The sequence below is a fragment of the Genypterus blacodes genome, unplaced genomic scaffold, assembly GCF_046128005.1.
Source record: "Genypterus blacodes isolate CSIRO-AG114 ecotype Tasmania unplaced genomic scaffold, CSIRO-AGI_Gbla_v1 ptg000130l_1, whole genome shotgun sequence".
In the NCBI taxonomy this organism is placed as follows: Eukaryota; Metazoa; Chordata; class Actinopteri; order Ophidiiformes; family Ophidiidae; genus Genypterus; species Genypterus blacodes.
In genome coordinates this window covers 97,501-122,500 of record NW_027466932.1, presented here as the reverse complement: position 1 = coordinate 122,500, position 25,000 = coordinate 97,501, and the positions used below count along the sequence as shown (strand labels likewise).

Sequence of the window (25,000 nt, the reverse complement as noted above, 5' to 3'; positions counted from 1 at the left end):
TCAGAGAGGCCACAGACCACTGCAGAGCTGGAAAGGTGAGGATCACTGCAGACTGAACACTTCTCTCAGACTGCAGGGAATGACTCCTTCTGCTGGATGTGTTTCTAGTGTTCTTCATCACAACAAGTCTTTACTTTGTCTCTCTACAGTTCAGATCACACACACACACACACACTCAATCAAGGATTCAGGACAGAAAGGTTTTTCTTCTTGACAAGTTTCACAACCCCAGTTCTGCTGTCTGGAAGGTAGGGCAGACACACACACACACACACACACACATACACACACACACACACACACACACACGCACACACGCACACACACACACACACACACACACACACACACGCACACACAGTGGAAACATGTTGGTATTTCACTTTATATACCATAAATAAATGTTTGAAAGTGCTCGTTAAGAGAAATCAAACAGAGCTCATCACTTTATTTAAATGCATGTAGATACACTCAGACTACTTCTACAACTATAAGTCAATATGGGGGCAGAACAACATGAACACACGGTTAAACATCACACAGAAGCACAACATGCAAAAAGACCACTACTGCACATTCAAACATACACCCATGATGTGTGTGTATATCATCATCATCATCATCATCATCATCATCATCAGGAGAGTCGTACTCAGGCCTCTGTCAATAAATGAGCTGTTATGATCCGATGATGCATTTGTGACAGGAGACAGCAGAGCAGCTCAAATATCTGAAATAGATCGAAAAATATGTCTGAAAAGCAAGAAATCCTCATATTTGGAGTCGTAAACTATTCTCATACCTTTGCGTTTGTCGAGAGTAAAACCAGACAGAACAAATGTGATCAAATGTGAGATTTTACTGCTACTTTAATAGATGAGATATGATGACAGATAAAAGTTGCTTCAAGTCAACAATTCAAAAACGCAAAACGTCTCAGGCCTAAAACAAAATATTCCAAAGAATTCCATGTGCCTCTTTATTCTCTTTCTGGCTCTGGACTTTCATTCTTTCCCTCTCCTCGTGGGTCAGATCACACAGAGTCACTGAGGAACCATGTGACCTCCAGAACCCAAACCCAGCATAGAGAGGTTGAGTGAATGTGGTGGTGAAGGTGTGGAGGTGGATCAGTGTGTGAGAGACGATGTAGAAGGACAGAGTGCCAGCAGGACAGTCCAGATACACTCCTACTCTGAGAGGGACAGAGGAGGACACAGGGACACTGAGGGACGTGGAGCTGTTATTGTGACTGACAGAGTAACCAAGATCATCAGAGCAGATCAGACTCCAGGACTGATTATTATTTCCTCCAAACCTGCTGTCTGCTCTGTCTCCTTTCCTCCTGATTCCTCTGTAACTCACTGATATATGAACTTCTCCTCTCCACTCCACCTCCCAGTAACAACGACCAGTCAGACCATTTCTACTCAGCAGCTGAGCACAGAGACCATCAAACCTCTCTGGATGATCAGGATATGGCTGCTCCTCTTCCACATATGTCACCTTCCTGTTGTTGTCTGCTCACTGTGTTTGGGTCCAGTTCCAGTTCACAAACATCTGATGGACAGAAAAAGACACAAACAGCAGCAGTTTAAAATACACAGGTGTCTAATGTGGTCTTAAAGTATACGTATATTCGTAGCATTGTATGATTTAACTTGTGAGTAGTTTGTAGTTCTCCACTCTAAATGTAGTGTAAATAATGTGCTTTTATTGTGAAGTAACCCGGCAGAAGTGCTGCACCTGTTCTCGCTAGCTTTGCAGAAGCTTTGTTTGTCGTCTTTCCGGGTGAAGTTTGTTCCAGTCAAACGCCATGTTGTTGAAGTTTGTTACGTTTGTTTCGTGTTTGTTTCTTCTGCGGAGAGAAACGAGAGTCCGATTATTGGTAAAAGAAAAAGTTTAGTTTTTTAACTTGAAGGCACAAACACGCGGCTCAAGCTAAGGCAAAGTGTTTAGATCCCCCACTTAGCTAACATGGCAGCTGCCCCTCCAACTCACTGAAACATGTGGAGGTCTATGTTTCTCTCTTCTAAGGTGTTCTGGCTCAGGAAATGAACCCTCGGCTGAGTCTGAGTTCGTACATCGCTGCTTCTTATGTCAAGTTTGTGGAGTCAGCGGGGGCCAGAGTTGTTCCTGTCCTGTGAGAATGTTTTCACGTTCATCTCGTCACGTCTTTGTCCAAAAACACTTCACTGTTAGCTTAGTTTGACTGCTAAACATATACTTCTGTTCTGCAGGATCAACCAGACAGCGGAGGAGTACAAGTCAGTCTTCAGCTCCATTAATGGGTAAACTTATTTCCCTCCAAGTTTGTTGTTGTTGAGTGCTAAGTTATTGGACTATGAGTCACATTAAGGTGTGTAAGATCCGACCATAACATACAGAATGGACTTAATCCATGTTCGGACACAATTGCAGGAATTACTCGCTCCCTTATTTTGAAACACAAACGGACATCCGACTTACTTTTGTTCCTTTTTACTGCTGAAACGCAACACAATCTCCACTAGAGGGCGATGTGGAGTCAAAATTGGAGTCAGTCCTACTTGGAACTCTTTCAAATGAAGTCTTTCAGGTCCAAACTTGGTCGCTGATCCATCTGTAAGTTGTGTCATTGTGTGGATGTTTGTGCTTCTCTTCAGGTGTGTATTTCCCTGAATGGACCCTTATGGATCCATGTTGTCCTTTCTTCTGCAGCACAAAGATAGAAGCTGAAGGTTTCTGTTGGGAGTAAGTGTGTGTGCGCTGATTGTTTGTGTGACAGGATCCTTAACCCAGGTGGGTCGCTCAGCATCATCTCGTCTGCTTATGCCAAGGCTGCCAGAATCTTCTATGAACTTGCTATTGGGGTACGTGTGGGACTCTGTCTGTCTCCACGCTTGTGGAGTCACACTGAAGAGACGAAAGCGGACATTGTTGGCCGAGTAGGAGTTCACGGCTAGCCGCTAGTGTGAGACTATCCTCCAATCCCTGTAGGTCTACTCGTGAAGGTTTTCTCCAGAACCGTTTCATCTAAAGAATGTCGACCTATTTCCAGTCACTGTCTCCGACCTCACAGCCGCTGAATGTCTCACTGTGCAAATGAAGGAATAACGTGAGTATGGGCGACTCTCCTTTCTAACTTACACTATAGGACGGGAGATAGTCGGGTTCTACGCCCCAAAACTCCTTTAGGTCCCGATCTATCTGGGACTGGTCACTCAGCTCAGCTCTGAACCGTCTGTGTTTCCTCTCATTTGAATCTTGAAGTCCCTCTCGCTCTCGTCCTCCTTTTTTAAACTATTTGAGCTAAGTGGAGTTTCTTCGTAGGTCTTTCCTTTGCGAAGTGTCACCTTGAATCTCCCGTCTGCGTCTCGTTGCGTGATGCCGAATAGTTTGAACCACTGCCGGTTCTCCATGTGGCTCCTGCACCAGCCTACATGTGGAACTGCCTGGTCCCTCAGTAACGGAGCATTTCTGGCTCCATTTCTTCACACACACACACACACACACACACACACACACACACACACACACACACACACACACACACACACACACGCATTACAGAGGGGGTCTACAGCGCCCCTGGAGCAGTTGGGGGTTTGGTGCCTTGCTCACGGACACCTCGGCAGTGCCCTGGAGGAAAACTGGCAACTCTCCAGCTACCAGTCTACTTCAATACATGAATGTAGGTCAAAGTACTTTCACCCCATATAATACAGTACAGTATAATACAACACAGTATAATCAGAATCAGAATCAGAATTGCTTTATTTGCCTATTAAGTTTACACTTAAGAGGAATTTGCTGTGGTTCTGGGTGCGAACATATAACATAGAAAAAAGACAACAGAAAACAACAATATAACACAGTATAATATAACACCCTGCAGTATAATATCAGTCCAGTATGCTGCAGTGTTGAGTTTGTGTAATAGTTGTATTAAAGTCTGCTGGGGTCCAGGAGGTCTGAAAGCAGAAGTTCTTAAGTGGAATCTGAGCTTCTGACTGAGCTGCAGAATCTATTTTCACTCTGACACCAAATGAAAACTACAAAACGCTTCATTCAACATTTAGTCCTGCACAGCTGTTTGATTGTTGCTGATTTGTGTATTTGATCTCTTTAGCTGAATATACACTAATGATTCTCCACTGAGGTCTAAACCATCATCATCCTCATCTTCATCCTCCTCCTCCTCAGGCCTCTGTCAGTAAAGGAGGATGATTCATTTGTGACAGGATCCAGCAGAACATGTCAAACATCTGAACTCCATCTGTAAATATGTCTGAAGAGCAACAAATCTATTCTCAGACTTTTTGCTGAGTTTGTGGTTTGTGGAGAGAAAAAGCATCAAGAACAAATCTGATGAAAGAAGAGATTTTTACTGCTAAACACTTTGCTGTACATGACATCATCATCAGGGAGGGAGGAGGGGGAGAGAGAGAGAGAGGGGCGAGAGAAGGGGGGAGGGAGGGAGAGAGAGAGATAGGGAGAGAGAGGGGGGAGAGAGGGGTGGGAGAGATGGAGGGAGAGGGGGAGAGAGGGGCGAGAGAGAGAGAAGGGGGGAGGGAGAGAGATAGAGAGAGGGAGAGAGAGGAGGGAAAGAGAGGGAGGGGGTGAGAGAAAGAGAGAGGGAGGGGGGAGAGAGGGGGGAGAAAGAGAGAAGGGGAGGGAGGGGCGAGAGAGAGAGAGAGAGGGAGGGAGAGAAAGTGCGTGTGTGTGAGAGAGAGATTGTATTTGTGTGTGTGTGTGTGTGTGAATCCTACAGATCACAGAGAGTCGCTGATGAACCATGTAACCCCCCGATCCTCAAGAACCCAAACCCAGCATAGAGAGGTTGAGTGAATGTGGTGGTGAAGGTGTGGAGGTGGATCAGTGTGTGAGAGACGATGTAGAAGGACAGAGTGCCAGCAGGACAGTCCAGATACACTCCTACTCTGTGAGGGTGAGAGGAGGACTCAGGGACACTGAGGGACGTGAAGCTGTTATTGTGCCTGACAGAGTAACCATGACGATCAGAGCAGAACAGACTCCAGGACTGATCATTATTTCCTCCAAACACGCTGTCTGCTCCGCCTCCTTTCCTCCTGATTCCTCTGTAACTCACTGATATATCAACGTCTCCTCTCCACTTCACCTCCCAGTAACAACGACCAGTCAGAGCATTTCTACTCAGCAGCTGAGGCCTGAGATCAAACCTCTCTGGATGATCAGGATATGGCTGCTTCTCTCTCACACATGTCACCTTCCTGTTGTTGTCAGACAGTTTGAGGTATCTGTGTGCTGTGTTTGGGTCCAGTTCCAGTTCACAAACATCTGATGGACAGAAAAAGACACAAACAGCAGCAGTTTATCATCAAACACAGCTGCTGCTGGGCCAAGAAAGCAGCATCACACAGGCAGACATGAGAACAAACAAGAGAAACTATCAACCGTTCTGTCACAGTCACACCTCCATCTGGATGGAGAGCATCTGGATGAGCAACAGATGAGACACAGACGCAGAAACAAGTCCTTTAGAAGGGAAACTAACTCCAGAAGAAATCAGCTGAGATCATTTCAAGTCTTTGTCTAAGTTGTTCCAAGTGGAGGAGCAGCGAACTCCAGCTGCAGGTAGAACGATGCTAGCAGCTACTTTGACCAACAAACTCATCGTGAACCGCAACAGACGGAGCTCCGGCTGTGACAGCGCCACACTCAGGATTTACGGCACATTGTGAGGCAGAGCGGCACGTTCCTCACTCTCTGAAGCAGTGGTTCCCAAAGTGGGACGAGGCAAGGCAGATGAAGGAGGCGATACTTCTTGGTATGGCAGCAGGAGAATGAGCGATTCCCCTCTGCTAGGTAGGAGAGCCATGGCTGCAGAAAAAGTTTGGAAACTACTGCACTAAAGTATCTCTGCATTATTTGGATCTGGAACAAGATCCAACATTCCAGAGCTTTGGTCTGAGGAATCAAAGTCACATCAAACTTACATTTACTCAGACCAGCTTTGATCCTCTGCTGTCCACCATGATCCATCCTGCAGGAAGACACACACACACACACACACACACACACACACACACACACACACACACACACACACACACACACACACACACACACACACACACACACACACACACACACACACACACACACACACACACACACACAGCAGCATGTTATTGATTATTGATTTGGAGACAGAGTTTTTCCCTTCAACCCACAGGGAGTCTGTCCACACCTGAGTGTCCACTCTGTAGTTGTGTCCTTACCTGAGAGTGTCCAGTCTCCAGCCTGGACTCTTCACTCCAGCAGACAGCAGCTTCTCTCCTGCCTCTCCTGGATGGTTGTAGCTCAGGTCCAGCTCTCTCAGACTGGAGGGGTTGGAGCTCAGAGCTGAGGCCAGAGAAGAACAGCCTTCATGTGTGATCATACAACCTGACAGCCTGAGAGAAAGAGAGAGAGAGAGAGAGTGAGAGAGAGAGGGAGAGAGAGAGAGACAGAGAGAGAGGGAGAGAAGAGAGGAGAGAGAGAGAGAGAGAGAGAGGGAGGGAGGGGGGAGAGGTAGAGAGAGAGAGAGGGCAGAGAGAGGGCAGAGAGAGAGAGAGGGGTGGAGGGAGAGAGAGAGAGAGAGGGAGGGAGGAAGAGAGAGACACAGAGAGAGAGAGAGAGAGGGGAGAGACACAGAGAGAGAGAGAGGGGGAGAGAGGGGGAGAGAGAGAGACAGAGAGAGAGAGAGAGAGAGAGAAAAAGAGAGAGAGAGAGAGAGACAGACAGGGAGAGGGGGAGAGAGAGAGGGGGAGAGAGAGAGAATGTGAGTTTGGTCAATCATGGAGCAGACTGGAGCTCAAATCTCCTCCAGGAAACAGAAAGGTCTCAGTGATGTTTGCATCAGGACTTCTTTAGCAGGAACATTTAAATGGTCACTGACACAAAGAGCAGAGTCCTGACCTGAGAGTCTCCAGCTGACAGTGAGGACTCTCCAGTCCAGCAGACAGCAGCTTCACTCCTGAGTCCTGCAGGTCATTGTTACTCAGGTCCAGGTCTCTCAGACTGGAGGACTGGGAGCAGAGGACTGAGGACAGAGCTTCACAGCTTCTCTCTGACAGATTACAGCCACTCAGCCTGAAAATGAAAAGGTGAACATTTTATTTCTGTTCCCTAAAATGATCCAAATCTTTGTGTGTCTCCACACTTACAGAGTTTTCCTGGAGGCTTTGACCACTGGCAGCAGCCTGAGAAGAGCCTCCTCTGAAGCAGAGTATTTCTTCAGGTCAAACACATCCAGATCTTCCTCTGATGACAGTAAGATGAAGGCCAGAGCAGACCACTCAGCAGGAGAGAGTTTGGCTGTGGAGAGACGTCCTGAGCTCAGGTACTCCTGGATCTCCTTCACTAGAGAAAGATCCTTCAGCTCACTCAGACAGTGGAACAGATTGATGCTTCTCTCTGCAGAGACCTTCTTACTGATCTTCTTCTTGATGTACTGGACTGTTTCCTGGTTGGTCTTTGAGCTCCTTCCTGTCTCTTTCAGGAGACCCTTTAAGAGAGTCTGATTGGTCTGCAGTGAAAGGCCCAAAAGGAAACGAAGAAACAGGTCCAGGTGTCCATTTGGACTCTGTAAGGCCTCGTCCACAGCACTCTGGTGGAGACTTGTTAGTTTAGGTTTGTCTCCTGTTAGTTTGGACCACCAGGAGGTTGGTTGATCTTCTAACAGCAGGTTGACTGCAGACTCGATGAATGTCAGATGGACATAAAGAGCAGCCAGAAACTCCTGGAGGCTCAGATGGACGAAGCAGAACACCTGGTCCTGGTACAGTCCCCTCTCCTCTTTAAAGACCTGTGTGAACACTCCTGAGTACACTGAGGCTGCTGTGATGTCCATGCCACACTCTGTCAGGTCTGACTCATAGAAGATCAGGTTTCCTTTCTGCAGCTGATCAAAAGCCAGTTTTCCCAGAGACTCCATCATCTTCCTGCTCTCTGTATTCCAGAGTGGATCTGTCTCTGCTCCTCCATCATACTTGATGTTCTTCACTTTGGTCTGAACCACCAGGAAGTGGATGTACATCTCAGTCAGGGTCGTGGGCAGCTCTCCTCTCTTTCTGGTCTTCATCATGTCCTCCAGAACTGTGGCAGTGATCCAGCAGAAGACTGGAATGTGGCACATGATGTGGAGGCTTCGTGAGGTCTTGATGTGGGAGATGAAGCTGTTGGCCAGCTTATCATCTCTGAATCTCTTCCTGAAGTACTCCTCCTTCTGAGGGTCAGTGAACCCTCTGACCTCTGTCACCATGTCCACGCTCTCAGCAGGGATCTGATTGGCTGCTGCAGGTCTTGTGGTGATCCAGAGGCCAGCAGATGGAAGCAGGTTCCCCCTGATGAGGTTTGTCAGCAGAACATCCACTGAGGTGGACTCTCTAACATCGGTCAAGATCTCACCTTTGTGGAAGTCCAGAGGAAGTCGACACTCATCCAGACCGTCCAGGATGAAGATGACCCGGAAGTCTTCAAAGCTGCAGATTCCTGCTTCTTTGGTTTCAGTGAAGAAGAGATGAAGAAGCTCCACCAAGCTGAACTTTCTCCCTCTCAGCACATTCAGCTCTCTGAAGGTGAATGGAAATGTGAGCTGGATGTTCTGGTGGGCTTTGCCTTCAGCCCAGTCCAGAGTGAACTTCTGTGTTAAGAGGGTTTTCCCGCTGCCAGCCACGCCCTTTGTCATCAGTGTTCTGATTGGCTGATCTCTTCCAGGTGAGGCTTTAAAGATGTCTTCACATCTGATTGTTGTTTCTGCTCTCTGTGCTTTCCTGGATGCTGCTTCAATGTGTGTGACCTCATGTTCATAGTTGACCCCTCCAGCCCCTCCCTCTGTGATGTAGAGCTCTGTGTAGATCTCATTCAGAGGGGTTTGCTTTCCTGCTTTAGCGACCCCCTCACACACACTCTGGAACTTCTGCTTCAGCTTAGACTTCAGTTTACGTTGGCACAGTGCAGCAAAACTTCCTGATGAAGAGACAACAGTCAGAGGAGGGAAACATGGAGAAGAAAAGAAAACTACAGAGTAAAAAAGCATTTAGGAGTAGAGAGCTTTGTGACTAGAGCAGTATAATAGAACACCTTCTAACCTTCTAACCCCTGATGTTCCTGCACCTGTTCTAAGATCTCAGCAGGCCTGCTCACTATCCCAACAACCAAGAGCAGATCTCCTTTTCTTTGGAATCCACTTCCTGCCCCAGTCAAAGAGACAAACTCTCTTGTGATCTTTAAATCCCCACTAAAAACACACTTCTGTTGGTGAGCCTTTGAATGTGACTAAAGTGCTGATAAACAGGAGGTGAACACAGTCTCTTTGTGCAGGAGAGTGATTAGGTGCTCTAAGTGTAAGTGTGAAGCTTTAGTCCCGTTTCCTCTTTCCTTATCATGTTCAAGCTGTTCAATGGTCTTACTGCTGTGCAGAGAGTCAGCCAGCTCCTCCTGCTTCATTCTCCTCAGGAAGTTCACTGTGAGCTTCACCAACGCCTCTCTGTTGCTCCTCTGCTCTCGGTCCTCGCTCGGCCTCTCTAAGCATTGTGGGTAGTCTGCTGCGGTCAGAACCTTCTGGACGCTCTTCAGCTCGTCCTTCACAAACCTGACAATGTTCTCCTCCAGCAGCTGAAAGAGTCAGACGTGAGTTTATAGCAGGGGGACAGAAGATCCTGCTTCCTGATTGGCTGTCAGGTGTGTGTTTACAGTCTATATGTTGACAACACGCAGCTGACCGGCGTTCTAAATCTCCGGCTTTCTGAAGATGCAGGTAACCATAGCAACAGTTGTGAGGCTTCACACTAGGTTCCCAGTGAACTCTCACTGGTCAAACTAAATGAACCAAGTGCTCCGGTCAAACATCTCTTATCTCTGTATGGAATAGATTCTCCACCCGGTGACATCGCCCGTATGGAAGTGGGCGGAGCCTGGACATTTACACACCGTAAATATGGAGTCCAGGTCTGCTGGATGCTGCTGGAACACACCACTGGAAACCTCTGACTTCTTCAGGTGAACTCTGTGGAGAAATCAGGAAGCATGAAGTCACAGGCAACACACACACAGACACAGGTTGTCATGGTGATGTCTGTCTGTTTGAGGCAACAGGAAACGCTGCTGTCTGCTGGTCCCTCAAAGCAGCTCAGAGCATCACAGGATCCTGGAATCAATCTTCAGCTCATCAGCTCAACTTCTGAGGCTCTGATCCAAACACTCAGGTGGACAGAGACGTGTCCTTCATTCAAGAAGACCTGTCCTTTGAGATGTCTTCTACTACAAAACTACACTGATGATATCACAGTGATCTGGGTTAACCTCTGACCTTTCTTCAGCAGACTTCTGTCCGTCACTGAAGCTCAGAGGTGGATCCATGGACCTGTCACTCTTCATGGACACACAGCTGGGTACAGGAGAGTCTGCCCTCTGAACTCTATAAACACAGCATTGACAACACAACAGAGGATTGAAGCAGAAGGTCATGAGGTCAAATGTGAGATGCAAAGAGAAATTGTGAGAAACTGAAAAACGTAGTTGTAGTTTGACTTTGTTCTTATGCAGTTTGTTAGTTTGTGTTTTGTTGTGTGATTGTGTTTCTCAATCTTTCTGAAACTAGTTTGGCAGCTCATCTTTGCCAGGACTGCCTTGACAAACAGGTTCTTAGTTTAAATGGGCATTTCCTGGTAACAGACAGGTACAAAAACAAAAACATCTTTCATGTATTGAATGAGTTTTGAGTCTCATATTGTATCTTTGGAAGAATTCATCCAAAAAGTGTCATTTGAATTTCATGGACATGATTGCAATTTAATTTCAAAGTTGTCAGCAAAGTGAAAGTGAAACTGTTTGAATTCTGTGCACTAAATCAGAGTCATGTTCATTTGTTCCATGTAGTTCCAATGAGTCTTTGAGGGAAAAGTTCTTCAAACAGAATCTATAAAGGTGGCAGGAATCTAATTCCTTCCAAGCTGAAGTCCCAGCCTCTGTCTGAATGATGGCACAGACGGTGAGACACAGTCATGTTCTGTAGCTGCTGGAGATGGAGTCAGTGAGTTAGCATGATGGGATTCAGAGTCTTCATCCTCAGTTTGGTAACAGTGTTTAACACAAAGCTCTATCAAACCCCACCCCTGTGAGACGGGCAGTATTTACTGTGTGTGAGAGTCTGGAGGTCCCTCATCTTCATCACCACAAACACTCATCTTCACTACACTACAGAGAGGGAAGCATAAACACACACACATAAATGAACACACATGCACAGTAATAACAATAATCTGTCTTTGTACAGCACCTTTCATACAGAGCTGCAGCCCAAAGCGCTTTAAAGACATGAAGAGTCTAAAAGTCACAACAAGCTGAGAAAAGTAAAGAAGAATAAGAGTGAAAGAGTTTATAAAGAAAAACTGTACAGCAAACTCTACAACACATATGAAACCAGAGGGATTATAGATACACACACACACACACACACACACACACACACACACACACACACAAAAGCACAGAGACAGAAACATGAAACATAAACTATGATCTATAAAGTCATCAAATCAAACTCAAACTCACACTGCGTCAGTCTTCCTCTGCTGCTCTTCCTCATCTGAACAAATGTCCCTGTCTAACTGCACAACATACATGTAGCATCACTACATTTTGTTCCTGGGTGAGGTCATTAAAACAAAAGGGTCAGCTGACTCACCTGTAACACCTGGAATGTGTTTTTAATGGGCTGGAGAGTGTGTGTGTGTGTGTGTGTGTGTGTGTGTGTGTGTGTGTGTGTGTGTGTGTGTGTGTGTGTGTGTGTGTGAGAGGTGGTGGATAGATGGAGGGAAGAAGTCATGAAGGCTGCGTGAGACCTGAACTCATTTCCTGTGGGAAAAAGATAATAAAAATAAATAGAACGATGTTGAGCAGGAAGTTGTCACTCATTCGGCTTCATTGGTTGTTGTTTATGGAGGCGGGAGTCAGAGGACATTTGTGATGTTTAGAGTGGTTCAGGTACAGGACCAGAGAGCTGGAGGTGGACTCAGGAGGAGAGACGGAGTGATGAAGACCACACACACTCTGAGTGAGGAGGGGGGTGGAGCAGCTGGACCACAGACTGGACTGGAGCTGTGAACAGGAAGGAGATGAGCAGACTGTATTTCCTGAGGAGGAGGCTGAGATCCTTCATCATGTGCAGCAGAGATCTTCTATCAGTCTGTGGTGACATCATGGCGGTGTGAGGTGAGATAAAGAACATGTCTATGTTGTGTTGTAGATGTGGTTCAGATTACCTTCTGATCTTTGAGGCCTAACGGGAGGAACCACACGGGGACGTCAGTAGAGAGAGCTGCAGCCAGCAGGAGAGCCAGACTACATACCTGAGGCCAGGGTGAGACACACACACACACACACACACACACACAGAGGGGGGGTAAAGCTGGGGGTCTGGGGCGGTGGGTGCAGTGTGTCCTTGTGTCTGTACGCTGCAGCCGGCCTACACAGACCGACACTATAACAGGAGGCCGAGCGGCGTCCTGGCAGTTCCAGGTGTGAACAGAGCTTTCTGATGCTCATGTATGATACTGCACACACACACACACACCTTCAGGCTGCTGCTTCTCACTCTGGTGTGTCTGAAGGTTAGTGATTATGTGACTTAGTGAAAGAGTCCTTGTCCTCGTCTCTTCCTGTAGGTGTGGACGGGACGGACGTCCTGTGTGTCAGAGAGGCCACAGACCACTGCAGAGCTGGAAAGGTGAGGATCACTGCAGACTGAACACTTCTCTCACACTGCAGGGAATGACTCCTTCTGCTGGATGTGTTTCTAGTGTTCTTCATCACAACAAGTCTTGACTTTGTCTCTCTACAGTTCAGATCACACACACACACACACACACACACACACACACACACACACTCAATCAAGGATTCAGGACAGAAAGGTTTTTCTTCTTGACAAGCTTCACAACCCCAGTTCTGCTGTCTGGGAGGTAGGACGCACACACACACACACACACACACACACACACACACACACACACACACACACACACACACACACACGCACACACAGTGGAAACATGTTGGTATTTCACTTTATATACCATAAATAAATGTTTGAAAGTGGTCGTTAAGAGAAATCAAACAGAGCTCATCACTTTATTTAAATGCATGTAGATACACTCAGACTACTTCTACAACTATAAGTCAATATGGGGGCAGAACAACATGAACACAGGGTTAAACATCACACAGAAGCACAACATGCAAAAAGACCACTACTGCACATTCAAACATACACCCATGATGTGTGTGTATATCATCATCATCATCATCATCATCATCATCAGGAGAGTCGTACTCAGGCCTCTGTCAATAAATGAGCTGTTATGATCCGATGATGCATTTGTGACAGGAGACAGCAGAGCAGCTCAAATATCTGAAATAGATCTAAAAATATGTCTGAAAAGCAAGAAATCCTCATATTTGGAGTCACAAACTATTCTCATACTTTTATGTTTGTGAACAGTACAACCAGAAAGTACAAATGTGATCAAATGAGAGATTTTACTGCCACTTTGCTATAGATGAGGTACAAAATGCTTCAACTTGTCAAGAAAAACACAAAACGTCCTCTCCTCGTGTGTCAGATCACACAGTCGCTGAGGAACCATGTGTAGTATGTAGTATGAAAACAAACTATGATCCGTTAAATCATCGAATCAAACTCAAGAGGTCAGCATGACGTAATGTTCTCTCTTTATATCAGTCTGTGTGTATTACTGTGTGTGTGTGTGTGTGTGTGTGTGTGTGTGCGTACACGTGTGTGTGTGTGTGTGTGTGTGTGTGCTCAGGCATGTGTGTGTGTGTGTGTGTGTGTGTGTGTGTGTGTGTTGAGGCGATGCCGTCCTGTGGTTTGTTTGGCCCACACAGTGATGTAAACTCACACAAACAGGATGTGTGTGTGTGATACAGGTGAGGTCATGTTTGACCTCTGCCTCGCTCTGTAATCTGCTGACTACAAGGTTGACTTCCTGCTTTCATCATCAACAAAGGAAAGGCGGCACACACACCTTTGAGAGTCCGCCTGAGCTATTTTTAACCCTCTGAGGTTTGGGTCTAAAAATAGATCGACACAATGGTGGCACAGCAGGGGTTAACATGACGTACAGTCACTGAATCTAACCGCACACATACGCGCGCACACACACACACACACACACACACACACACGTCTCGTCATCTTTGTCAGCTGCTCTTTAATGAGACCTCTAATTATAATAACAACATAAAGAACCAAACCTCCACCGTCATGATGCCATTAAGAGCTGACGTGTGTGAGGCTGTCCAACATTCCCTCTGACAGCACATACAACATTCACCTGTCACTCACAGAAGTAGCTTGAATTTTGAAAATATAAAAGTTCATCACATGGAAACCCCACATGAATCATAATGCTGTTAATAATAACAATAACACTTTCTTCATGCAGTGACGTACAAACGCATCCCAAAGTGTTTAACATGATCAGAGCAGAGGAGGAGAGTAAACACGGCAGTAAAGCTCCCAGCACACGCACATACATGTACACTTTTAAAGTTCTTTGATATCAGTGATGTGGACACTTGTAGTATTTTGTCCGTCAGTCGTCCCTGCCTGCCCCAGCGCGCTCCGTTTCTCTATCTGAGCTCCTTCGGCCTTCTTATCTCCACCCCAAACTTCTTCTGGAACTCTCTGGCACCAACATCACAGCTCTGATCTTCATGTTTGTCAGTTCTATGCGGCTAAATTCTCCTCGAACTCGTAACCTGCACAGGATGGTCACCGCTTGATTTGACCCCCATGTATCACTTTCAGGGAACTGTGTGTGGGCAGTGTGTGAGATAACTACTCCTACACACACACATACCTACTCCTACACACACACACACACACACACACACGGGATGAAATTCCACTTCTTTTGTTCCCACAGAGTGAATGAATAACCTGTACAAGGAAGTAAGGAGATAAAAAACAGCTCACGTTTCCACAGTTGTCTCTCTCTCCCTCACACACACGCGCGCACACACACACACACACACACACACACACACACACACACACACACACACACACACACACACACACACACACACACACACACACACACACACACGCGCGCACACATGCACACGCACACACACACGTAGAGTCCGCGCATGTATCAGAGCTCAGCGACTTCGTGTGACTTTGGAGACGACGTTATGTAAACAGCTGTCACTCATCCATCCTGCAGGTTCTTGGCTTTCATTCAGCTGTGTACAGTTACGCAATCAGGCGGGGGAAAAACCCAGACTCTGCCTACTTAAAGGAATGGATCCAGGTCTGCCACACACACCTTCTCTCTGTCTCTCTCTCTCTCACTCACACTCTCTCCCCAGCTGAGCAACCGCTAACCAGCACAGATTGGAAGTCATGCCGAGCTGCAGACCCTCCCTCCCTCTGGCCCTTTGCGCCCTCGTCTGCCTCGCCACCTTCATCGGCAGCGCCCAGTCAGGTGAGTGATCCAGCCGCCGACGTCCACGTGCTGACATTACATTACATTACATTACGGTCATTTAGCAGACGCTTTTATCCAAAGCGACTTACAATAAGTGTGTTCAACAAAGGTAGATATAAGAACTTCAGGTCACAAGAAATCGTAAGCGCATTTCCTTCCTAAACCAACAGCTAAGAGCAGAACTAGAGCTAGAGTAGAAGTGCAATAAGTTAGGTACTATGATGAATGAGAAAAAAAAGGACAAATTAGAAATGAAAGATTAGAAAACAAGAGCATCAGAGGAGCTAGGACAGAGTAGGTGATGTCCTAAGAGGGAGGATCCGGGTAGTGTTTCTTGAAGAGATGGGTCTTCAGCCTGCGGCGAAAGATGGGCAGTGACTCCGCTGTCCTGACATCAGTCGGGAGATCGTTCCACCACTGAGGTGCCAGAACAGAGAAAAGTCGTGACCGCGTCGATCGCAAGCAGGGGCCGCTGAGCGCCGGGGCAGCCGGCCGCCTGGAGGCAGCAGAGCCAAGTGGTCGGCCGGGGGTGTAGGGCTTGACCGTAGCCTGGAGGTATGAAGGAGCTGTTCCTTTCACTGCCCTGTAGGCTAGCACCAGAGTTTTAAACTGGATGCGAGCAGCTACGGGGAGCCAGTGTAGAGAACGGAGCCATCACTTAATCAGACACGCCTGTGAGATCCAACACGGCTGACTGAAAGCTGCGGATTTGACTTTGTTGTTGTCGTTTATATTTCATACCCAGACTGCATCGTGTCTAAAGATGTTTCTGTTACTTTAACTTAATCACACACATCCTGATGTTGATGACATTTAAGGCTTCAGGACATGGAGACGTTCACGTTCCAATCAAATGAAGTGGATCAGAGAGTCAGTGTGTGTGTGTGTGTGTGTGTGTGTGTGTGATCACTCTGCTTTGGTATCTGTCCATGTAAACAAACCTCCTGTACCGATCTTTATTTCTTTGATGTGATCATAAAAGGGTAAAAACATTGCTCTGGTAGAGGATCATTTAAAATCTAAAGAATGAGGAAACATGGAGAAGTTGAAGTTGAGGTTCAGTGAGTTCCTACAGTCGGCTCTGCAGAGAAGCTCAGAGATCACAGGAGCGTCCTTAAAGCACTTTGGTGTTCACACTTTAATGTGACTCCGCCTCCAAACGTCTTCCTTTGTGTTTTTGCAGCAAGCTGCTGTCTGAGGTTGTACAAGCATCCGTTGCCATGCCGCCGGCTGCTGGGCTACACGCTGCAGACCATCAACACTTCCTGTGACATCAACGCTGTGATGTGAGTTCAATCAATCAATCAAGGATGAGGGGGACAGGGTGAGGGTGAGGGGGTGGGGGTGAGGTGGTGAGGGTGAGTTGTGGGCGTGGCCTCTGAGCTCCTGGGTTGTAATTTGTTGCGTTGTGTCTTTCTGTGTGAAACAGCTTCCACCTGTCAGGCAGGTTTGTGTGCAGCGACCCGACCAAGCACTGGACCATCAGAGCCATGAAGTGTGTGGAGTGAGTAGCACAGATTCACTCTTTATGCTCTTCATGTAGGTGCAGCTGTCACATGTGCATCTTCACTCACACGTCTGCATTTACCAACAGTGAAAGGCTTCAGAGAGCTCGGGTCAACACGCACCTGAACACAAACTCCTCCCACTCAGCAGCGTGAGCTCCGCCCTGCAGGACCCCTCCTATACCTGCACACATGTGTCTGTCTGTTTCATAAACAGGAAGTGTAGTATTTGAAATACATTGTTACTGTCATTACCCTGTAGCCAGTGAGCAAACAAGAACAAATGAAGACGTTGTTTTCACTCAGTAGGACCGAATGTATCTGTGTGGACATTTCCTGTCTGATGCGATGGAATGTTTGGACAGTAAAGAACTCATCAAACTATTTAATAAAATCATATTTAATTATAAATCTGTCTCATATTTCAAACAAAACATTCAAACAATAAAAATCCCTTTGACTATAAAGAACAAGCATCACCTACACATGAATGAAGACTTTACACACAGGAACACAACAAAGCTGGGACAGAAAAATCATTTTGAAACGAAAACTCTCTGGATGCACCTTGACAGAGAAGCTTGTAAGAAGAAGTGTTGACATGGAAACAAAAGCTAAACGCTCTGTTTATGATACATGGAAAATCATGAAATGAGAAACACCAACATGCATGCCAACATTGCCTGTCTCTCTCTGTGTCTCTCTATGTGTCTCTCTCTCTGTGTCTCTCTCTCTCTTTTGCTCTCTCTCTCTCTCTCTCTCTCTCTCTCTCTCTCTCTCTCTCTCTCTCTCTCTGTGCCTCTCTCTCTCTCCTCTGATCTATCCTAACGTGGTCATAAGTGAGAGATAGCGCGAAAGGGAGAGAGAGAGACAAACAGACAGAGAGAGAGAGAGAATGTGGCGCCAAATCTTTGTCATCACACAAACTTCCTGTAATAGCATTTAGCTACTGTTAGCTGATGGTGTTTGAGAGTGTATGACTGTGTATGACTGTGTGTGTGGGAGAGAAAGTGCGTGTGTGAGAAAGTGTCTGAGTGTGTACGAGAGTGTGTGTTTGAGAGAAAGTGTGAGTATGAGAGTGTGTGTGTGTGTCCTACAGATCACACAGAGTCACTGATGAACCAAAGAACCACCTGAACCCAAACCCAGCATAGAGAGGTTGAGTGAATGTGGTGGTGAAGGTGTGGAGGTGGATCAGTGTGTGAGAGACGATGTAGAAGGACAGAGTGCCAGCAGGACAGTCCAGATACACTCCTACTCTGCGAGGGACAGAGGAGGAGACAGGGACACTGAGGGACGTGACTCTGTCATTGTGACGGACAGAGTAACCAAAACCATCAGCAGGGCATTTCAGACTCCAGGACTGATTATTATTTCTTCCAAACTCACTGTCTGCTCTGTCTCCTTCCCTCCTGATTCCTCTGTAACTCACTGATATATGAACTTCTCCACTCCACTCCACCTCCCAGTAACAACGACCAGTCAGAACATTTCTACTCAGCAGCTGAGCACAGACATCAAACCTCTCTGGATGATCAGGATATGGCTGCTTCTCTTCCACATATGTCACCTTCCTGTTGTTGTCAGACAGTTTGAGGTTTCTGCTCGCTGTGTTTGGGTCCAGTTCCAGTTCACAAACATCTGATGGACAGAAAAAGACACAAACAGCAGCAGTTTATCATCAAACACAGCTGCTGCCTTTATTATTCACTCATTTATTCACTACTGCACTTTGTCCTCTGACTCACTGTCACTTTCTACTGACACACCTTTGATATCTAAATACTCAACTACTGGTTGTTGTTGTTGTTTATCGGTGCCACCAGCGTTTGTGCTCATCAGCCGCTCTGACACATGGGAGACGTTAGCTTGGCTAGCCGCAAGTTTAGCATTAGAAGCCCAGTTGTGAGGGATCTAACTCATTATTATGATGAAGAACTTCTTGGTATGGCAGCAGGAGTATGAGCGATTCCCCTCTGCTAGGTAGGAGAGCCATGGCCACACTCCTTCCTTTTGCCACATCCTACCTATGTGAGCCTCAATCAAAACCAAATCCAGGTGGAAGCTGGACATTGAAACTGAACTAAGAGTGTCAGTCTGACAGCTGCAACCCCGATTAGAAAAGATCTGCAGCACAAAGCGAGCCCACAGCAGTCACTGAGAAGATGTGGGGATGAAGCTGTCATTTGTGCAAAGACAAGGAAATATTCTTATCTACTAAAGGGGGCGCTGCAGAAAAAGTTTGGGAACCACTGCACTAAAGTATCTCTGCATTATTTGGATCTGGAACAAGATAGATTCCAGAGCTTTGGTCTGAGGAATCAAAGTCACATCAAACTTACATTTACTCAGACCGGCTTTGATCCTCTGCTGTCCACCATGATCCATCCTGCAGGAAGACACACACACACACACACACACACACACACACACACACACACACACACACACACACACACACACACACACAGCAGCACGATATCAATTATTGATTTGGAGACAGAGTTTCTCCCTTCAACCCACAGGGAGTCTGTCCACACCTGAGTGTCCACTCTGTAGTTGTGTCCTTACCTGAGAGTGTCCAGTCTCCAGCCTGGACTCTCCACTCCAGCAGACAGCAGCTTCTCTCCTGCCTCTCCTGGATGGTTGTAGCTCAGGTCCAGCTCTCTCAGACTGGAGGGGTTGGAGCTCAGAGCTGAGGCCAGAGAAGAACAGCCTTCATGTGTGATCATACAACCTGACAGCCTGAGAGAGAGAGAGAGAGAGAGAGAGAGAGAGAGAGAGAGAGAGAGAGAGAGAGAGAGAGAGGGGGGGAGAGACAGAGAGAGAGGGGGGGAGAGAGAGAGAGAGAGGGAGAGAGAGAGGGGGGAGAGAGAGAGAGAGGGGGGAGAGAGAGAGAGGGGGAGAGAGAGAGAGAGAGAGAGAGAGAGAGAGACAGAGAGAGAGACAGAGAGAGAGGGGGGAGGGAGAGAGAGGGAGGGAGAGAGAGAGAGACAGAGAGAGAGAGAGACAGAAACACAGAGAGACAGAGAGAGAGAGAGAGAGAGAGAGAGAGAGACAGAGAGAGAGAGAGAGAGAGAGGGAGAGAGAATGGGAGTTTGGTCAATCATGACTGGAGCTCAAATCTCCTCCAAGAAACAGAAAGGTCTCAGTGATGTTTGCATCAGGACTTCTTTAGCAGGAACATTTAAATGGTCACTGACACAAAGAGCAGAGTCCTGACCTGAGAGTCTCCAGCTGACAGTGAGGACTCTCCAGTCCAGCAGACAGCAGCTTCACTCCTGAGTCCTGCAGGTCATTGTTACTCAGGTCCAGGTCTCTCAGACTGGAGGACTGGGAGCAGAGGACTGAGGACAGGGCTTCACAGCTTCTCTCTGACAGATTACAGCCACTCAGCCTGAAAATGAAAAGTTGAACATTTTATTTCTGTTCCCTAAAATGATCCAAATCTTTGTGTGTCTCCACACTTACAGAGTTTTCCTGGAGGCTTTGACCACTGGCAGCAGCCTGAGAAGAACCTCCTCTGAAGCAGAGTATTTCTTCAGGTCAAACACATCCAGATCTTCCTCTGATGACAGTAAGATGAAGGCCAGAGCAGACCACTGAGCAGGAGACAGTGCGGCTCTGGAGAGATCTCCTGAGCTCAGGTACCGTTGGATCTCCTCCACTAGAGAAAGATCCTTCAGCTCACTCAGACAGTGGAACAGATTGATGCTTCTCTCTGCAGAGACCTTCTGATTGATCTTCTTCTTGATGTACTGGACTGTTTTCTTGTTGGTCTTTGATCTCCTTCCTGTCTCTTTCAGGAGACCCTTTAAGAGAGTCTGATTGGTCTTCAGTGAAAGGCCCAAAAGGAAACGAAGAAACAGGTCCAGGTGTCCATTTGGACTCTGTAAGGCCTCGTCCACAGCACTCTGGTGGAGACTTGTTAGTGTCAGAGAGGTTGGTTGATCTTCTAACAGCAGGTTGACTCCAGAGTTGATGAATGTCAGACGGACATAAAGAGCAGCCAGAAACTCCTGGACGCTCAGATGGACGAAGCAGAACACCTGGTCCTGGTACAGTCCCCTCTCCTCTTTAAAGACCTGTGTGAACACTCCTGAGTACACTGAGGCTGCTGTGATGTCCATGCCACACTCTGTCAGGTCTGACTCATTGAAGATCAGGTGTCCTTTCTGCAGCTGATCAAAAGCCAGTTTTCCCAGAGACTCCATCATCTTCCTGCTCTCTGTATTCCAGAGTGGATCTGTCTCTGCTCCTCCATCATACTTGATGTTCTTCACTTTGGTCTGAACCACCAGGAAGTGGATGTACATCTCAGTCAGGGTCTTGGGCAACTCTCCTCTCTTTCTGGTCTTCATCATGTCCTCCAGAACTGTGGCAGTGATCCAGCAGAAGACTGGAATGTGGCACATGATGTGGAGGCTTCGTGAGGTCTTGATGTGGGAGATGATGCTGTTAGCCTGCTCATCATCTCTGAGTCTCTTCCTGAAGTATTTCTCCTTCTGAGAGTCAGTGAACCCTCTGACCTCTGTCACCATGTCCACGCTCTCAGCAGGGATCTGATTGGCTGCTGCAGGTCTTGTGGTGATCCAGAGGCCAGCAGATGGAAGCAGGTTCCCCCTGATGAGGTTTGTCAGCAGAACATCCACTGAGGTGGACTCTCTAACATCGGTCAGGATCTCACCTTTGTGGAAGTCCAGAGGAAGTCGACACTCATCCAGACCGTCCAGGATGAAGATGACCCGGAAGTCTTCAAAGCTGCAGATTCCTGCTTCTTTGGTTTCAGTGAAGAAGAGATGAAGAAGCTCCACCAAGCTGAACTTTCTCCCTCTCAGCACATTCAGCTCTCTGAAGGTGAATGGAAATGTGAGCTGGATGTTCTGGTGGGCTTTGCCTTCAGCCCAGTCCAGAGTGAACTTCTGTGTTAAGAGGGTTTTCCCGATGCCAGCCACGCCCTTTGTCATCAGTGTTCTGATTGGCTGATCTCTTCCAGGTGAGGCTTTAAAGATGTCTTCACATCTGATTGTTGTTTCTGCTCTCTGTGCTTTCCTGGATGCTGCTTCAATGTGTGTGACCTCATGTTCATGGTTGAGCCCTCCAGCCCCTCCCTCTGTGATGTAGAGCTCTGTGTAGATCTCATTCAGAGGGGTTTGCTTTCCTGCTTTAGCGACCCCCTCACACACACTCTGGAACTTCTGCTTCAGCTTAGACTTCAGTTGACGTTGGCACAGTGCAGCAAGACTTCCTGATGAAGAGACAACAGTCAGAGGAGGGAAACATGGAGAAGAAAAGAAAACTACAGAGTAAAAAAGCATTTAGGAGTAGAAAGCTTTGTGACTAGAGCAGTATAATAGAACACCTTCTAACCTTCTAACCCCTGATGTTCCTGCACCTGTTCTAAGATCTCAGCAGGCCTGCTCACTATCCCAACAACCAAGAGCAGATCTTTGGAATCCACTTCCTGCCCCAGTCAAAGAGACAAACTCTCTTGTGATCTTTAAATCCCCACTAAAAACACACTTCTGTTGGTGAGCCTTTGAATGTGACTAAAGTGCTGATAAACAGGAGGTGAACACAGTCTCTTTGTGCAGGAGAGTGATTAGCTGCTCTAAGTGTAAGTGTGAAGCTTTAGTCCTGTTTCCTCTTTCCTTATCATGTTCAAGCTGTTCAATGGTCTTACTGCTGTGCAGAGAGTCAGCCAGCTCCTCCTGCTTCATTCTCCTCAGGAAGTTCACTGTGAGCTTCACCAACGCCTCTCTGTTGCTCCTCTGCTCTGGGTCCTCGCTCGGCCTCTCTAAGCATTGTGGGTAGTCTGCGGTCAGAACCTTCTGGACGCTCTTCAGCTCGTCCTTCACAAACCTGACAATGTTCTCCTCCAGCAGCTGAAAGAGTCAGACGTGAGTTTATAGCAGGGGGGACAGAAGATCCTGCTTCCTGATTGGCTGTCAGGTGTGTGTTTACAGTCTATATGTTGACAACACGCAGCTGACCGGCATTCTAAATCTCCGGCTTGATGAAGATGCAGGTAACCATAGCAACAGTTGTGATGCTTCACACTAGGTTCCCAGTGAACTCTCACTGGTCAAACTAAATGAACCAAGTGCTCCGGTCAAACATTTCTTATCTCTCTGTGGAATAGATTCTCCACCCGGTGACATTGTCCATATGGAAGTGGGCGGAGACATTTACGCACCGTAAATATGGAGTCCAGGTCTGCTGGATGCTGCTGGACACACACACCACTGGAAACCTCTGACTTCTTCAGGTGAACTCTGTGGAGAAATCAGGAAACATGAAGTCTGCAAACACACACAGACACAGGTTGTCATGGTGATGTCCGTCTGTCTGTCTGTCTGTCTGTTTGAGGCAACAGGAAACGCTGCTGTCTGCTGGTCCCTCAAAGCAGCTCAGAGTATCACAGGATCCTGGAATCAATCTTCAGCTCATCAGCTCAACTTCTGAGGCTCTGATCCAAACACTCAGGTGGACAGAGACGTGTCCTTCATTCAAGAAGACCTGTCCTTTGAGATGTCTTCTACTACGAAACTACACTGATGATATCACAGTGATCAGGTTTAACCTCTGACCTTTCTTCAGCAGACTTCTGTGCATCACTGAAGTCAGGAGGTTCACCCATGGACCTGTCACTCTTCATGGACACACAGCTGGGTACAGGAGAGTCTGCCCTCTGCTGGTGAACTCTATAAACACAGCATTGACAACACAACAGAGGATTGAAGCAGATAAGTTTCCAAGTTTTTGTAGTCTTTACTGCAATTGTTTAGCGCAGTGGTTCCCAAAGTGGGGGGCAGAGCTATTGCAGGAGTCCCTTATTGTTGATCAAACATATGGGGGGGGGGGGTAAAAAAATAATTCTGATCTATTAAAGGGGGGCCCAGCCCAAAATTTTTGGAACCACTGATTTAGCGGATGAGAAAACGCACAGACCAATTGCAAGCGAGTTAAGCCATCCCACGTGATTCTACCCAGCCAATCAAGTCTGTTCCAGTGTTGTTACTCACTCTCTCTCCTACGTCTCTCTACCTCTGTCCCACTGCTGCACTTTCTAAGCCTATCAGGCAAAAGAATGGGCTGTCTATTCCCACTTCGAGAATCTATTTTATTCTAATTGTTTAATTGTATATTTGTTGATAATTCTTGCATCCTTCTGTTGATATGTAGTATCGGTTGTAATTTTGGGATAGTGATGTTTTGTTATGATATAGTTCTCTCTGTCTCTCACTCAGCCCCCCTCTTACTTTGTGTGTGAGGGTCCAGGTTCATGACTGAAGTCTAGAGGTTCACCCATGGACCAGTCACTCTTCATGGACACACAGCTGGGTACAGGAGAGTCTGCCCTCTGCTGGTGAACTCTATAAACACAGCATTGACAACACAACAGAGGATTGAAGCAGATAAGTTACCATGCTGTGTGTGTGTGTGTGTGTGTGTGTGTGTGTGTGTGTGTGTATGTCTGTAACTTCAGCTAAACTCATCTACACCCTTATGAAGGATTCACTCTTTTATGTTGAAAGGGAAGTAAAAGGAAGTCAAACGCCCTCAGCTAACAGGAGCTAAAGGTTTAATACAGGAAGTTTGTGTTTTGATACAGACGACATTACATCAGAAAATGTTTGTCTCTCTGCCCTCTCTCTCTCTGTCTCCCTCTCGCTCTCTCTCACTCTCTCTCTCTCTCGCTCTCTCTCTCTGTCCCTCTCTCTCTCACTCTCTCTCTCTCTCTGTCTCTCTCTCTCTCACTCTCTCTCTCTCTCTGTCTCTCTCTCTCTCGCTCTTTCTCTCACTCTCTCTCTCTCTCTCTCTCGCTCTCTCTCTCACTCTCTCTTTCTCTTTCTCTTTCTCTTTCTCTCTCACTCAGCCCTCCCCCCTCTTACTTTGTGTGTGAGGCTCCAAGTTCATGACTGAAGTCTGGAGGTCTTTCATGCTTGTTGTTCAGGTTATCTTCATCACCAT

The 25,000-nt window shown here is 47.0% G+C and overlaps 3 protein-coding genes and 3 long non-coding RNA genes across 10 annotated transcripts in view; 4 read left to right on the top strand and 2 right to left on the bottom strand.

The window, feature by feature from the left end:
* Positions 1–736, top strand: part of LOC143010787 (uncharacterized) — a 1,383-nt gene extending 647 nt beyond the window's left edge. Inside the window, exon 2 of the long non-coding RNA XR_012964867.1 lies at positions 1–736. This exon is cut by the window's left edge and continues 27 nt beyond it. This is a non-coding gene — a long non-coding RNA (uncharacterized LOC143010787).
* Positions 737–1,752: 1,016 nt separating this feature from the next.
* On the top strand, positions 1,753–3,543 carry LOC143010785 (uncharacterized). Of its 2 annotated transcripts, XR_012964864.1 has the most exons (4): positions 1,753–1,885; positions 2,035–2,140; positions 2,238–2,288; positions 2,765–3,543. It is a non-coding gene; the product is annotated as an uncharacterized LOC143010785 (long non-coding RNA). The 2 variants fall into 2 exon arrangements; XR_012964863.1 differs by having other exon boundaries at positions 1,753–2,140.
* A 1,105-nt stretch (positions 3,544–4,648) lies between these two features.
* LOC143010782 (protein NLRC3-like) lies at positions 4,649–11,651 on the bottom strand. The gene is made up of 10 exons (XM_076163310.1): positions 11,560–11,651; positions 11,130–11,202; positions 10,316–10,416; positions 9,937–10,012; positions 9,417–9,621; positions 7,170–8,973; positions 6,922–7,095; positions 6,243–6,416; positions 5,958–6,004; positions 4,649–5,298 (listed from the first exon to the last, which is right to left on the bottom strand). Exons 3-10 carry the CDS (start codon positions 10,381–10,383, stop codon positions 4,745–4,747), a joined length of 3,102 nt encoding a protein of 1,033 aa, XP_076019425.1. The 5' UTR covers positions 10,384–10,416; positions 11,130–11,202; positions 11,560–11,651; the 3' UTR covers positions 4,649–4,744.
* Positions 11,652–15,306: 3,655 nt separating this feature from the next.
* On the top strand, positions 15,307–17,437 carry LOC143010784 (C-C motif chemokine 20-like). The gene is made up of 4 exons (XM_076163315.1): positions 15,307–15,518; positions 16,705–16,807; positions 16,951–17,025; positions 17,116–17,437. The coding sequence occupies exons 1-4, from the start codon at positions 15,437–15,439 to the stop codon at positions 17,180–17,182; spliced, it is 327 nt and encodes a 108-aa protein (XP_076019430.1). The 5' UTR covers positions 15,307–15,436; the 3' UTR covers positions 17,183–17,437.
* LOC143010779 (protein NLRC3-like) overlaps positions 17,408–25,000 on the bottom strand; it is a 9,984-nt gene continuing 2,391 nt past the window's right edge. For 2 of the 4 annotated variants that reach the window (XM_076163304.1, XM_076163306.1), the window contains 10 exons: positions 24,922–25,000; positions 24,289–24,402; positions 23,617–23,730; positions 23,223–23,301; positions 22,710–22,911; positions 20,498–22,274; positions 20,250–20,423; positions 19,598–19,771; positions 19,369–19,415; positions 17,408–18,667 (listed from right to left, as the gene is read on the bottom strand). The exon at positions 24,922–25,000 is cut by the window's right edge and continues 20 nt beyond it. In XM_076163304.1, the coding sequence (XP_076019419.1) occupies positions 18,120–18,667; positions 19,369–19,415; positions 19,598–19,771; positions 20,250–20,423; positions 20,498–22,274; positions 22,710–22,911; positions 23,223–23,301; positions 23,617–23,730; positions 24,289–24,402; positions 24,922–25,000 (3,308 nt within the window). In that variant the 3' untranslated portion in view covers positions 17,408–18,119. The remainder of the gene's footprint in view (positions 18,668–19,368; positions 19,416–19,597; positions 19,772–20,249; positions 20,424–20,497; positions 22,275–22,709; positions 22,912–23,222; positions 23,302–23,616; positions 23,731–24,288; positions 24,403–24,921) is intronic. The other 2 variants (XM_076163305.1, XM_076163307.1) reach the window with 2 other exon arrangements.
* The window catches only part of LOC143010786 (uncharacterized), a 24,533-nt gene continuing 22,443 nt past the window's right edge, over positions 22,911–25,000 (top strand). The window contains exon 1 of the long non-coding RNA XR_012964866.1: positions 22,911–23,054. This is a non-coding gene — a long non-coding RNA (uncharacterized LOC143010786). The remainder of the gene's footprint in view (positions 23,055–25,000) is intronic.

Coding starts and splice junctions, on each gene's coding strand:
- LOC143010784 (XM_076163315.1), top strand. CDS start 15,437: ATGCCGAGCTGCAGACCCTCCCTCCCTCTGGCCCTTTGCGCCCTCGTC. Junction 15,519..16,704: donor CATCGGCAGCGCCCAGTCAG/GTGAGTGATCCA, acceptor GTGTTTTTGCAG/CAAGCTGCTGTCTGAGGTTG. Junction 17,026..17,115: donor AGAGCCATGAAGTGTGTGGA/GTGAGTAGCACA, acceptor ATTTACCAACAG/TGAAAGGCTTCAGAGAGCTC.
- LOC143010782 (XM_076163310.1), bottom strand. CDS start 10,383: ATGAAGAGTGACAGGTCCATGGATCCACCTCTGAGCTTCAGTGACGGA. Junction 9,622..9,936: donor ACCTGGACTCCATATTTACG/GTGTGTAAATGT, acceptor TGACTCTTTCAG/CTGCTGGAGGAGAACATTGT. Junction 6,417..6,921: donor TGTCAGCTGGAGACTCTCAG/GTCAGGACTCTG, acceptor TCTTTCTCTCAG/GCTGTCAGGTTGTATGATCA.